Source organism: Corythoichthys intestinalis, chromosome 10 (assembly GCF_030265065.1).
Source record: "Corythoichthys intestinalis isolate RoL2023-P3 chromosome 10, ASM3026506v1, whole genome shotgun sequence".
NCBI lineage: Eukaryota > Metazoa > Chordata > Actinopteri > Syngnathiformes > Syngnathidae > Corythoichthys > Corythoichthys intestinalis.
This window is the reverse complement of record NC_080404.1, coordinates 36566819-36582326: the sequence shown is the minus strand read 5'-3', so window position 1 is coordinate 36582326 and position 15508 is coordinate 36566819. Positions and strand designations below refer to the sequence as shown.

Genomic DNA, 15508 nt, shown 5'->3' with positions numbered 1-15508 from the left:
GACTTTTTTACGTGCGCTGAAAGTCTCTCTATTTGCCTCTTTACTCTTTGCAAAAGCTTGGGCGATACCGTTATGTGACCGCGTTAAACAGGAACCGGATTGAACCAGAGAAGACTCGAGCGGAACCGAACGGAACCCGTTGAAAGCACAACAGGCGATCCGCCTCTTATTTGTCTTGGATGGCGATGAAGGGAAAAAAAAAGTGCGGCCAAGCTGTTTGTTAATGACTGACCACCAATGAGCTTATTTTTCTTTTTCCTGACAAGCTCGTTCTGGTTCTGCTTCAAGATAAGTCCTATCTAACCACTGTCCTACTTTTCCAATAAATACTGCATTGCTGATAGCCTCGCCGGTCATAATATTAGGCACACCTGCACTGTTCACTATGCAGTCCGTTAATTTAATGTTCCATTTTAACAATGTCCTTTTTATAATATTTTATGGCTTTAAATGAGGTAACCAATGGACTAATAAAGATACTGATATATTTACTTTTAAATACAGTAGATTGGCTGCAACAGGTTACAAGGCACTACTGCCATTTGACTAGTTATCGAAATGATTTCTTGCCCCTGGAAAGAACAAATATTCATATTTGATGCCAAGTGTCTTCCCGATAAGCGTTTCCTGGCTAATTATATTTGCGTTTAGGTGGGCAAATGGGTGAGGCGTGGACGGCTTTATGAGTGCAACTCTGTCCAGTTGAAAGTCCAAAGCGAAGGCTGATGCATGGAGCCCGGGTGGCCGTCGGGCCTCTCGCGGGGGACGCGGAGCGAAATGATAAAGCCCGCCGACCTTTGTGTTGCCTTAAAACAGCATTTGCAAACATTAAACTGGCAAACGTTCACACTAACTCCAAACGGGTTACTCATATATGACGGTTGTATGTGAATCAAAATTTCGATTGGTAAGTGGGAGTTAATTATCTCTATGACTGTACAAAAAGGGGCAAAAAAATCAAAATAGGGCTGAACAAAAGAAAAAAAAACTTTAATATTTCGTAAAATGCAAAAGTATTTTAAAAAATTGTAATTTATTTTCCAAAAATACTTAATTTCTGCAACAACAACAAATGTATATATAATATATAAAACTATTTATAAAAATAAACAAAATCCTATATGCTATATATAATGCTATATATAAAAATATATATAAAAAACAGACAAGGCTGAAAAAGCAGTTTCTGCTCTTGCACCCTTCTTTAAAATAAACTGCTGTATTTTAAGCCAAAAGAGCTTTTGCGTTAGATAGAACAATATGTCAATATGCTGCCATAGCAGATTCATGGCACATTAAGCCCCGAACTATTTTTAATTTGTCAGTTTTACCCTGGAAACCCCCATTTACAGATGTTGCGCAACCACTTGTGTTTCATCCCAGCCATAAAAAGAAGGTAAGTAATTATATTTATTATTCAAAATGTGTGTCATTTTTAGCTTAGATTCATTAATGAATGTCTAATATTTTATATAGATATTATATATATTAAAAAAAATTGAAACGACGAATTATTCACTTGCATATTTTAAACTTTTAAACAAATTACGTCACAATGAAAAAAATTGGTGTCTGTAAATAAGTCATGGATATCTACCTCATGACTATCGCTTAATTGTATTTTTTTTGTTACTGTCGCATTTTCCCCGATTCGTTAGATGATAAATAATCGATCCAAACAAAGAAAAATTGGAAGAAAAAAAAAATTTAAAGGGGAAATATATGAAAAAGGAAATCTCGACTACTCCTTGATGTCTGTGATTTCTGCATCGCGACCCTTGTTATATTACCATGTTTCACCCATAAAATCCCCCCAAAATCCGACTGTGGCCATTCACAGCTGTGTCTTGACACTCCGTGATACATGCTACATGGAGTTTTTGGGTCAAAAAGAGGTAAGGTGAGATAATATCTCGTTAGGGTTTTGCTGTTTAATTTTTTTTTATTTTGCATTTTTTTAAATGCCCTCCTGTTCAAATTGTTTCTCCCCCTAGAAAATTGAAATTTTAAGCTTTCAAATGATGTATCACACATGTATATAGCACAGTTTTGAAATTTGGCCAAATTGGGGGTCTCAAAGCAGAACTTCAAGTCACCTGAGTGTTTTCCCCCCAGGGGTCGCGTTAACCGAATATTTTCCGTCGTTGACCGGTTTTTTAAAACGGTGACGGAAAAAATTGAAGTCCATCCGTCATTTTGACAGGTTGCAATTCACACCCCAGACCACAGGGTGGCGAGTGAGCATATTAATTGGCTATTGTCTCTCTTGATGCATGACGTCGTTGGCCTTACTCGGAAAAATGACAAGGCAACTGAGTGTTTGCCTGGCACGGCCAGACTGTTCTCCCTGTATCTTTCAAACACTGAGAGAAAAGTCTGGGACCCAGCCCATTAACGGCCTCTCGAGTAGGTACAAAATCAATCGACAAATCAGATTTGTTTATTTGCGTGACGTGTTCTTCACGAGCAACGTCACTCCTGCGCACCGAAAGTCGTCTCTACAAGAACACGGATGGCGAACGGGAGAGCCGAGAATATATTCCAATCCGCGGTAAATTCAGTTTTAAATGAGCTAAAACACATCGACACGAGTCATTGACAACAGTCTGTCTCGCGCTAGCCATGTTGAATAAACTCCGCTCTCCTCGTTTACTTCCGCGCGCAAGTCCCACGTCCTGCCCTCGTCGCTTTGCTAACGGCACGTCTGCCCGTCGCTGATTGGTGCACTCCGCTGTCTGTTTGCCTCTTGTTAAGCTTGTTCGGACAGAATATTCATTAAAAATGAATGAAAACTTAATACTATTGAATATGTCATTATTATCATTTTAAAAATGTAAGTGACGGGTAAAAATAGATTATGACCGGATTTTTATGACACTGTCAGTCAAAATGACAGACAACGAAAAAGTCTAGCGCAACCTCTGTTTCCCCCATATAAATAAATATTTATATATATAAATATATATATAGATATATATATATACACACAGTGCCCTCCATAATCATTGGCACCCCTGGTTAAGATGTGTTTTTTAGCTTCTAATACATACAAATAAACAGTGGGTATGAGGTGCTGTCTACACGCCAACAAGCTGTTTGGGAGGCATGCACAGAGAAAACCTTTCCTCAGTCACAATCATAAGCGCAAACGTCTGGAGTTCGCCAAGCAGTATTGGGGCTTCAACTGGGACCGTGTGCTTTGGTCAGATAAGGCCAAGATTGAGCTTTTTGCAACAAACACTCTAAGTGGGTCTGGCGTGCCACAAAGGATGCGCATGCTGAAAAGCACCTCATACCCACTGTGAAGTATGGGGGTGGGTCAGTGATGCTGTGGGGCTGTTTCGCTTCCAAAAGGCCCTGGGAACCTTGTTAGGGTGCATGGAATCATGAATGCTTTGAAATACCAGGACATTTTAAATCAAAATCTGTTGCCCTCTGCCCGAAAGCTGAAGATGGGTCGTCATTGGGTCTTTCAGCAAGCCAATGACCTTAAACATATGGCCTAATCTACAGAGAAATGGTTCACCAGACACAAAATCAAGCTCCTCCCATGGCCATCTCAGTCCCCAGACCTTGTTTTGTTGGCAAAAGGGGGTTGTACAAAGTATTAACACCAGGGGTGCTAATAATTGTGACACACATTATTTGATGTCAAATAATTATTTCTTTATGTGGGATTTTTTTCCCCACTGAATAAATGCACTTGTATTGAAGGTTGGATTTTTCTCTTTTTTTCCCATCAAGGTCCCATATTATTTGAATTAAAAAAAAAAAAAATATTAGAAGCTAAAAAACACATCTTAACCAGGGGTGCCAATAATTATGGAGGGCACTGTACATATACACACATAAAAAAATACAGTATAACAAGTGAAATATTTTCCATTATACAAAAATGAACAGGACAAAAAGGGACAGTTCTCCAAAATTTTCGCAATGTTTAAAATTCAGATTTAAAAAACAAACAAAAAAAAATACCTCTTTTGGCATGAAATATATATATAGAAAAAAAGTAATTGAAAAAAATACATTTAATCAAAATTGGGCATATTTATTTAACAGTATTTGACTAATAAAAAGAAAATTTTATACTTGGGCATTTATTTCAGCAGACAGGAGAGAGGCGCAGCTGCATCTGAACTGAAATAACCCAGTTTTTAATGGATTTTTTTCATACCCGTCGGTCAGATAAAACAAAACAAAACAAAAAAAAAAGGCCGATACCGATATACGTCAAATTTGCAAATATCGGTGCCGATAATTGGTCTATCTCTATTACATAATCCAAATAATGAAATCTAACAAACTTGATCCAGCAGTGTTTGTGCAATTGTTCAAACATCCAAATGTGTCGCAGTGACCTCACTCTGAACACCTCTTTGAGGGTTAGGCTTGCACTGTCTTGGGGCAATTTTGACTTGAACGCAAACTATCAGATAAAGTCGTATGGGCCATAAAAGTTATTTGTTTTTCCTTTTCAAAGGTTCAAGGACCTTTTATAGAGAAAAAAAAAGTGCTTATCATGTAACCCAGTGGGTCGATTTCTTTGGAGCAATGAACCTTTTTTCTCTTCACTTCGACGCAAAAAAATATTTTTTATTTAGGTTAAGTCGGCCAATAGGAACTAAAGAGCGCCTACTCCCTTTTTCTCATTTTTGAATCAAGACATGCGATATTTAATCTCAGTTGAATACTGTGCTAAATCTAATTTTATTTCCAATTGTAGTCTAATGTTGCACTCAGTACTTTTCCTGATTCAACGGTACATCACCAGTCCAACGTCCATATTCAAGATGACCAGAAATCACGGTGCAGTATTACGTTTCAGAACAAAAAAATCCCCCCCCCCCCCCAAATTTAAAAAAAAAAAAAAAAAACACATGTTGCTTTTTCTAAATGTCCAAAGTCTGATTTGAATTTAAGCAAAAAACAAAAAAGTATTTGAAATTTAAGCACTATTGACGCCGATGGACATCCAATCTATTTGAACTAGACGGGTTTGAATTTTTACAACATTTTATCATTTTTTAAAAAATGCTATTTACACACAAATTAAGTTGCTAGCCTGTTAGCATAGTTGCCTAAATACCTAAATCATTTCATAACATTTCATCACATCATCAAATGATTACAGGGCACTTATTTTTTAACTCATTGACTGCGATTGACAGTGTTAGACGTACAGTGTATTTTGATTGGGAGGGGCGAATTAAATTATTTTCTTTGGCTTCTCCCAATGACATACAATGAACTTTTTTTTTTTTTTAATCAACCTTATTATTTTAGTCATTTAAATTTTATAAATTTCATTTCTCTTACCATTGTATTAATAAATACAATTTATTTTAATTATGAAACAATATACAACATGGAATAATGATTAATAATACAGTAATTGTTATTTTTTGGGGTAATATATTTAACGCTTTTTTTTTTTTTTTTTTAAATGACCAGAAATAGTCACTTGCCCTCTAAAGGTTAAAGGTCTTTAGTGTCAACTTTCAGTCACCACTGTCCCCGAAGGGGTTAAAAACTGGAAATAGAACGACACTTGCAAAAATGTTCATTTAATTGCAAAAATAACATGCATTCATTCCCACTACATGACTTCCTCTGGTAATAAAATGTGTAGAAATAACTTGGAAGCCCACCAAAGTCACCAATGTTATCAGTGAAATGAACTTTACGTGTTCTTTTGATTGGCTTCACTATAGCACAATAAGAATGGCCCCCAATGGCTGCACAGGAGGTGGGGTGCAGAATTTTTGCTGTGATTGGCTGCCTCGATTCCCACCCCCTTGAAGTCCAATTGCCGCTGCTGTGTATGTGTGATGTGCCAACGTAAGACCTCGCTTGAACCTCCAAGTTGTGCAAAACATACGCTGACTTTTCTCAGCATACAGAGCACATAATATAAAATTACATAACATTGCGTAAAATGTTTATGACGACAGGGTCACATGCGTAAAGCAGAAGGAATGAAGCAGCTGTTAACTTGTCACTTATATCCCAATCCAGCCAATCTGGACCCAAAGCACATTCCTTGTCATGTTATAGCAAATTATTATAACTAAACTATACAACCCAGATAATAATGCAAAACTGATCATCCCTGTGTCTCTACAATGTCATTTGATGAATCATATCACTTGTTAAATATGCCTCAAAAAAGTTGATTGCACATTATCATGCACACACCTAAAGCCACGACCACCTACTATAGTGTGATTCATCAACCTGCAAATTTGTTATCTGCAATGTAAACTGTCAAAAAAATAAATGAAATACTGACAGGATGGTTTTACTAACAGTGGACATCATGTATGAATAGCATTGCTGAAAATGCAGCTTGATCTAATGTTTTTACAATAGAAAACATTTAGATGAAGAAAGTAATACAATAAAGCCAACCTACAAGATTGAAAAGAATTCAAGAACCAGTCAGTGACAGTTAACCTCTTGATTATGAGTAGATTTTAGCTTTTTACTATATGCCAATATTTAATCAATGTAATCAAGATTCTGTCGATAGATTATACATATACAATGTACATAGTAAATATAGGATTTTTCAATTGACATTTGTCGTTGGAAGCTATGACTTGAAGATTACTGACAATTCTGCAGTACTGCTAACGTCCTGAGGAGGTCAGCGTTTATCCAAATTACAGAAATCAGTGAATGTTCAAGTGATGAGTTAAAAAAAGATGACATGAATAAGAATGACAAACTACAGCGATTTCAAATAAACACAGCGTGGGTGCTGTGGGTTGTTGGTGTCTTTGGTATCCAGGCATTTGCTGGGGATTTATTAAATTTTTAATCAACATGCATAGACTATCATGTTGCAGTAATAGAAACTATCAACACCCCCCGAAGACCCTAATTGAAAGTGTGAATGTGCCCACATCTGTGCAAAAGCGTGGGATTATTTTTGGGTTTATGTAATTATTTTAAGGGCCACAAATAGGCTCATGTGCAACAATATTGGAAAATTTTATAAAATCTTAGTAATTAACGAAAAGTCCAAATCAGCCCCCCTCCACATACGCACACACGCATGCCCACCCCCATACACACAAACACTTTTTTTTTTTTTTAACCCATTCAAGGAACAGCGGTCATTACAATGGAAAGCTATTCAAAAGTTGACACTTAAGACCTTCAATACTTTATAGCAGTGGTCCCCAACCTTTTTTGCATCACGAACCAATGTGATGTGGGCATTTTTTTTCATGGACTGGCAATGTGTGGCAGAAAACTCCAGTAAATATGAAATAACACGACGGGGATAAAAACGAACATTAAGTGCAGTGAAAAATGTAACTCACCATACACTGAATCAACCTCTTTTGACAGTGGGCTCGCCTAAAACTTGATACCAAATATCCTTGGTCGCAGGCATAATGATCTCTTATCCAAACATGAAAGGTTTCGTGGCTTTTGCAATACAGTTCGCCATGAGGTTTGATGCTCAGTGAATTTGCTTTTGTAGCCTTTTTTGCTAGCTTTTAGCCACATATTATCCAGAATGAACTTGGTTGTGGGCTCCTCTCCTGGTTCAGAAGGTGGCCTTTTCTCCATAAAAAAAGCTGTCCAAAGACGTCACTGCCTGCAGCACATAGCTACGCTGCTGTTTACATTGAATGACGTTGGGCTGGTGTTAAAAACACCCCAGTATTGGCGGCTAAACACTAGAGGGCGATGTACACAAATCTCTACTCAGATTAGTCAATAGAGTAGACATGCATATCGAACTGTCAAGAAGCACAGGTAAGATTGCGGTCGTTAAACAAATTATTTATTATTTCTGCAGGGGGTAGCAAATGCGCCACAGATCAGTACCAGTCCCTGGCGGTTGGCGATCACTGCTTTAAAGGGCAAGTGAGTCTTTTTTTCATACTAGCTTTAAAAAATATATATGATTCATCATTGTATTTCTTACATTATCTTGTATATAATTATAAATTTATTTATATATTATTACAATAAAAGCTAAATTAATACTGTATCTGCCCAAATATAAGACGGCCCTGATTATAAGACGACCCCCTCTTTTTCAAGACTCAAGTTTGAAAAAAGACTTTTTGAACACCAAGTTAATTATTATACAGAAAATAATTACAGTACATCTGAAACAAATGATTATAAAAATATGTTTGAGAGAAAAAGCATGTTATTTTGTCTCATTCAAATCTTAATATCTAAACATTTAAATATGTAAACTAAAGTGCAATCACATTCGTAAATGAATGGCTTCTGGTTTTTGATATGCAAATAAACCAATCTATTGTGATAAAACAACAAAATTGCAATAACTGCATTAACCATCAAAGTGAAGTCTAACTGTAACCGTAGTCTTGAAACAAATCTGAATAAGGAAAAACATTGCAATAAAATAATGCAAACTGGTTAAACTTGAGAGTAGCTGAGATCTGTCATGACAGAACATCGCTTCAATGATATCTGGCGCCATCTAGCGCCGTGAATGGGTATAACGTCTAGACCGCGAATATGAGAGGACCCCCACTTTTTCAGTCTTATTTCAATGCAAAGAACACAGTCTTATATTCGGGCCAATACAACAAACGAATAAAAACTGAAATATGAACTGGTTACAGACCCAAGTAACACTCCAACACACAGTACAGGGTACAGGTTTTGACACACCTCATTCAATGCAAGACAAATGAAGATCCCAACCCCACTGATGAAGCAATTAATTCCACTAATTAACCCTAAAAAGGCATACCTGTGAAGTCAAAAACCATTTTAGATGACTCCCTCTTGAATCCCATCAAGAGAATGGCAAGAGTGTGCTAAACAGTAATCAGAGCAAAGGATGGCTACTTTGAAGATACTAGAATATTATACAGTGTATCACAAAAGTGAATACACCCCTCGGATTTCTGCAGATATTTAAGTATATCTTTTCAAGGCACAACACTGACAAAATGACGCTTTGACACAATGATAGAAAGCCTGCCCGTCTCATCAGACCATAGGACATGGTCCAGTAATCCATGTGCTTTGTTGACATGTCTTCAGCAAACTTCAGCTTTCTTGTGTACCGTCTTCAGAAGAGGCTACCTCCTGGGGTGACAGCCATGCACACCAATTTGATGTAGAGTGCGGCATATGGTCTGAGCACTAACAGGCTGACCCTCCACCTCTTCAATTTCTGCAGCAATGCTGACAGCATTCCTGTAACGAGTCATATGACATTTTGGAGTGAAAATGACCAGCAGTACTTAATTTGGACATTTAGGGATGTACGTTTTTATAGGGGTGTACTAACTTTTTTTGCCAGGGGTTTATAAATTAATGGCAATATTTTGAGTTATTTTGGGGGGGAAGTAAATTAACTCTATTATATAAGCTGCACACAGACTACTTTTCTTTGTGTCAAAGTGTCATTTTGTCAGTGTTGTCCCATGAAAAGATATACTTAAATATCTGCAGAAATGCGAGGGGTGTACTCACTTTTGTGATACACTGTACATGTTTTTAGTTATTTCACCTTTTTTTGCAAAGTACATAATTCCACACGAGTTCATTCATAGTTTTATTTCCGTCAGTGATCATTTACAATGTAAATAGTCATGAAAATAAAGAAAACACACAAATGAGAAGTTGTGTCCAAACTTTTGGTCCGTACTGTAGATTCTTTTTTCATGATATTTAACTAACTGCATGGCATTGATGGCACTCCTTTCAGTCAAAATGGATTGGACATTTAACGCCTTCAATAGCAGCCAGTAAGTTACATGAGTGCCCTTGACCCCATTTCGTAGGCCAATAATTTTGACAATTTTCATTGGAATTACCTCAAAGTTTTTGTGTTTAACGTTTGGCATTTCTATCTTTTCAGGTTAAGAAATGCCGTTCACTTCAAAAGAAAAGGCATTTTGCGTGTTAGAGTATGCTCGGACTCAGTCACCGAAGACAGTGCAGCGTGCCTTCTTCACAAATTTTGCAAAGAAGGCATCAACTAAACAACAAAACAGAGAATTACAGCTGCACTGGAAACTTGTTACCGAAGACATGCTACAGCAAGTTTGGCACGAGCTCAAATACCGACTCATATTGAACATATATGAAAATCTGTCATATGCCACGTTTACATGGAGCCAAATATTCCAATTACAGTCGGTTTAGATGTTCAAACCGAATAAATGTGTTCCATATAAACACCTCATTCGGAATGAACAGGCCCAAACCGAATGGAATTTCATTCCGATTCACAGGGGTGGAATATTCCTTTTCCCAAACCGATTAGAAGTAAAATTATATCATGTAAACAGGGAAGCGAAATGGTGTCTGGTTGCGTTCTTTCTGCACATGCTCCGTACTGACGTGGGTGACATCACTTGGTGACGTAAGTAACGTCACTTGCAACATGGCTTCCAAGCACACGCACAGCGCACCTAATTGGAGTCCGGCGTAAAGTTTATATCCATGAAACTATTTTTATATATTCTAAACTATTTTAGATACTATATGCTGGTGTGTGTGTGTGTGTGTGTGTGTGTGTGTGTGTGTGTGTGCACTGGTTTCCATGTTTTATGGGGACAAAAATCTGTATACACAGTCACGTCATGGGGACCAGTTGCGGTATGGGGACCAAAAAGCTGGTCCCCATGAGTCAAACTGTAAAATTCGATAAAGCAGGTGGTCTATATGTGCCTGTGAAATTTTTAGCCTTGGCCCAAAAAGCATGATTTTTGATCAACGTATGTGTGTAGACAATGCTCAGTAGCCCCCCCTACATAGTTTTCACTGCTATGGCACTCACTGCGACTGCACTGCTCTACACACACATTTACATAATCCCACCCACTTCCTGGTCCCCACATGTAAGGATTTTTACATCAATGGATCAGAACAGGCAGAAAGTCATCTTTAATTAGAATCATCAGAAGACACTAGAAAGAGCTAGTCAACATGCCAGCAGAAGAAGATGAAGTAAATGTAACACAAAAAATGCTAATTTGTTTGCATGAACAAATAAGTTTTCTATTATGTATTATCTAGTTATATATTTCATTGCATTCACTGCTTCACACACATATTTGCATAATCCCGCCCACTCCCTTGTCCCCAATATGTGGTGATTTTTACAACGATGGAGTCAAACAGGTAGAAAGCAATCTTCAATTAGACTCATCAGAAGACGCTAGCAAGAGCTAGTAAACATGCCAGCCAAAGAAGCAAAAATAAAACCTAAGGTAAGCTGTTTTGTATGCTTGAACAATTAAGTTTGCTGTTGCTAGCTAATTATAGCTCTAATTGCGCAAATTTCCTTAAGTTTGCTCTTTTTAGTTAATCACACTGTAGCTCTAACTGAGTAATGTTTTAAGCTTAGTACTACTTTGTATCATAATGGGATTTAAGAATATTTTTGCTCTGGATGAAGAGTTTTATTTAAATTATAGGGCTAAATCTTAAGCATAAATATTTGTAACAGTATGTTAGCAATTTATTGGGTGAAAAATGTGTAGAAGTATGGATTAACTTAAGAAATGAGTCAAACATGGAATTTATTTTTGTGGAATGCATAACCAGAGTGTTATATTTAAGTGAAAAAAGTTAGTATTCCACTTTGGTTCTGAGAAAGGCAATGATTTAAAAAAAAATAATTAAAAAAGGCATATGTTTCTGCCCATAGAAAATCTTTCCAGATTTCCCATTTTTGCTTTGGTTCACAGATTAGTCATGTACTTTTACACAAATACCCATCAGATGTTACATTTATTTCTATGTTGCTGCATTTGGGTTTTTTCCCCTCAAATCAATCAAGTAAGCCAGAATAAACATTGGAATGAGGTGTGATGGAACAGAGATATTCTAATACATATGCTGTATAGCTTACTGCATTTGTATATATATATACATATATATATATATTATTATTATGTTTGATGTCATATTATAGAAAAATCTTACTGAATGTAATGAAAATACTTTTTTATGTGTTCAGTTTGAAATGCCAAAAAGGGTCAGCCCCCTTCAGGATGCCATTTGTCATGTTACCTCAAAGACTGACAAGACAGACAAATTGTGCATCAAGTACATTGATGCAGTTAAAGGTAAGATGTGGTCTGTGTGATTTGTTGTGATTACAAAAACTATATGATACACAAAACGTACAATTATTACCACATGGGCATCAAAAACCAACCAAAATCTGAGGTGACATTAGACACTAGTAGAGCTGCAATAAATATTAACCATCATTGATAATTTAAAAAAAAAATGGCAGGAATATGTGTGGCACTTTTTGTAAAGATAAAAAATTAAAGCACCAGCAAAGCAATTCTAACTGTAGGCGACCATTTGTTGTACCGCTACATGAAGGGAGTTAAGGGATACAGTGTTCAGAAATCAAAGCAAAAACTTAGTTTTAAATTAACTTAATAATCCTTTGACAAACAAAACTACTCTGACTCTGAAGAATTAAACAATTGGAACCTGAGTAATTCAAATAATGTCTAGAAATAATATGGGTTCTTTTTTCGTTACGGAATATATGAAATTTTATTTTTATTTATTGATATCTGAGAGATTTGATACCATTTGGAAATTAATGATGAGTCTGTTTTGTTTTTTGTAAATGTGTTGTTAAAAAAAAAAAAAAAAAAAGTGTTCCCTCTGTCTGCAGGACGTGGTGTTTTTGCAAAAGCTGCAATCAGCAGAGGTCAATTTGTTGCAGAATATAGGGGTGATCTGATAAATGATTCAGAATATCAGTGCAGAAGAAGAGTTTACCACCCATCATGTGCTGCATTTATGTTTGCATTTAAGTGGAGAGGAAAAACATGGTGGTAAGGCTTAAATTATATTCTGAACAGAATTACACAAATTAGAATACCCTGAAAGGTATTATCATCTGATTATTTTCTTTTCCTCATCTTTTTTCAAACATTGATGCTTCAAGAGATGATGAATCATTTGGGAGGTTGGTAAATGATGAACACAGACGGCCAAACTGTAAAATTAAAAGGATTGATGTGGAAGGAAAGCCACACCTCTGTTTGTTTGCTGTGGAAGACATTCAAGAAGGAGAAGAAATAAATTATGATTATGGAGTTAATGACTGTCCATGGAGAACACAAGTATGTGAGATGGAACACAGAATTGCTCTGTAATACAAAACTAAAGTAATTTTTACCTACCTACCTACATACCCGTGCCATCTGTTTTGACTGAAATATGTGTAAGGAAGGAGATTGGCATGTAGAAAAGAATCTTGACTCTGAATTGGACTATAGATTGACATTTGTTGTATTAAGTTCATTTTTTTCCTACACTTTTCTTTTATCCCAGACAATTGTTGTTGTTGACAAAAGTCAAAACATGTCAGGCAAATAAAACAACCTAAATCAATTGTCTGGGATAAAAGAAAAATTCAACTAAGATTGGTTTGTAAAATCATTATACAATGATGATTTACTAAATGTGTTGCAGATGAACGGCATTAAGGAGAGTGATTTGGGAATAGAGACCTCTTATTCCTCCATGATTATGGATCAGATGGAGAATGTTGCATGTCAAAACAACTCTCAACAGGTACTTTTATATCAATCACTTTTTGAGTTATTTGTCTATCTCGTGATTCAGTCCTGAGGATACGTACAGCAGCCAAATTTATGTAATGCGTTTGGAAGGTTAATGTTATGAGAATATTTTAAACTAATTTAATATCACATAGTGATTATTATTTTATTTTTCAATGTATTGTGGACGCTGACGGTGCCCCACATTACACAATCACGCCATAATGTGAAAGGGAGTAAAAATGTTTGTGTGATATCTTCGGAAATCATACCGCTACTGGTCCCGTCTCCATGAGAAATGAAAGTTTGTGTAAATAAATATCCACACAAAGTTCCGTTTGGTTTACGAAAGATGTAAGAGGACGGTGGTTGGCAGGTAGAAAGGGTTGTTTACAATGATGTTTGCTTGGGAATGACTTTTGGTTTCTTTTATCATATTCTACAGTTATGATTCTCTAAATGTGTTGCAGATGGCCGCCTTTGAGGACTGTGATTTGGCTTTAGAGACCTCTCATCCCTCCATGACCGTTGATCAGTTAGAGATTGCTGCTGTTCCAAACAATACACAACAGGTACTTTCATCTCCATCACTTTTCAGGTCATGTTTTCCATCTACAGCACAGCCCATATGATGCTGGGAACTAAATTCCATTACAAAGTAAGACTGAAAGAGCATATTTCATGGATTGCATTCAGTTAATATAAAAAAAATATTTTAAGCTAATTTTTATTGACCCTTGTGAATATTATTTTGGTTACCTATCACTTTGTTCTAGACATTTACGATGTCCCCACATTACACGTTCACACCATAATTTGAAAGGGTGTAAAAATGTTTGGGTGATATCTTGGAAAATTAGATTGCTGATGGTCTGGTCCCCATGAAAAAATTAAAGTTTGTGTGAATAAATGTCCCCACAAAGCCCGATTATTTTTACTGAAATGTGTGAGGACGTGGGTTGGCCATTAGAAACGGATGTTTATGCTTAATTTGACTTCATATTGACTTCTGTTTTGTCATATCAGATTCTACAATGATGATTTACTAAATGTGTTGCAGATGACCACCATTAATGACAGTGCCTCGGCTTCAGAGACCTCTCATCCTTCCATGAGTATGGATCAGACTGAGATCTCTACTTGTCCAAACAACACTTAACAGGTACTCTCACCTACATCACATTTGCGGTTATTTTTTTCCCTCTAAATCACTTCCTTTGTGATAATGGGCACTAAATTTCATGATAGAATCATGTGGATAGGTAAAGGAGCACACTTCATTAATTGTATTCAGTAGATTAATGTTACGAGAATCTTTTGGACTGATTTAATTGATCATAGTGACTATAATTTTGGTTATTTATCACTTTGTTGTAGACATTTACGATGTCCCCACATTACATTTTCACGCTATAATCTGAATGGGTGTAAAAATGCTTGGGTGATATCTAGGAAATTTAGATTGCTGCTGGTCCCCATTAAAAAATTGAAGTTTGTGTGAATAAATGTCCCCACAAAGCCCGATTATTTTTACTGAAATGTGTGAGGACGTGGGTTGGCCATTAGAAATGGATGTTTATGCTTAATTTGACTTCATATTGACTTTTGTTTTGTCATATCAGATTCTACAATGATGATTTACTAAATGTGTTGCAGATGACCACCATTAATGACAGTGCGTCGGCTTCAGAGACGTCTCATCCTTCCATGAGTATGGATCAGACTGAGATCTCTACTTGTCCAAACAACACTGAACAGGTACTCTCACCTCCATCACATTTGCGGTTATTTTTTTCCCTCTAAATCACTTCCTTTGTGATGATGGGCACTAAATTCCATGATAGAATCATTTGGATAGGTAAAGGAGCACACTTCATTAATTGCATTCAGTAGATTAATGTTACGGGAATATTTTAGACTCATTTAATTGAGCATAGTGAATATAATTTTGG

At 36.4% G+C, this 15508-nt stretch overlaps 1 protein-coding gene and 1 long non-coding RNA gene across 2 annotated transcripts; both read left to right on the top strand.

Annotated features, from left to right (window-relative positions):
- The first annotated feature begins 10523 nt into the window (after positions 1-10523).
- Positions 10524-12922, top strand: LOC130923497 (N-lysine methyltransferase KMT5A-like). Its single transcript, XM_057849267.1, has 3 exons — positions 10524-11228; positions 11981-12089; positions 12662-12922. The coding sequence occupies exons 1-3, from the start codon at positions 11196-11198 to the stop codon at positions 12826-12828; spliced, it is 309 nt and encodes a 102-aa protein (XP_057705250.1). The 5' UTR covers positions 10524-11195; the 3' UTR covers positions 12829-12922.
- An 11-nt stretch (positions 12923-12933) lies between these two features.
- Positions 12934-15314, top strand: LOC130923498 (uncharacterized). Its single transcript, XR_009064709.1, has 5 exons — positions 12934-13115; positions 13468-13569; positions 14027-14128; positions 14617-14718; positions 15213-15314. It is a non-coding gene; the product is annotated as an uncharacterized LOC130923498 (long non-coding RNA).
- Positions 15315-15508: the final 194 nt, after the last annotated feature.

What these genes read in the sequence shown, in the direction of transcription:
- LOC130923497 (XM_057849267.1), top strand. Translation starts at nt 11,196, where the DNA reads ATGCCAGCCAAAGAAGCAAAAATAAAACCTAAG. An exon ending in AAGCAAAAATAAAACCTAAG is followed by an intron (nt 11,229 to 11,980) that starts GTAAGCTGTTTT and finishes TTATGTGTTCAG; the next exon opens with TTTGAAATGCCAAAAAGGGT. An exon ending in GTACATTGATGCAGTTAAAG is followed by an intron (nt 12,090 to 12,661) that starts GTAAGATGTGGT and finishes CTCTGTCTGCAG; the next exon opens with GACGTGGTGTTTTTGCAAAA.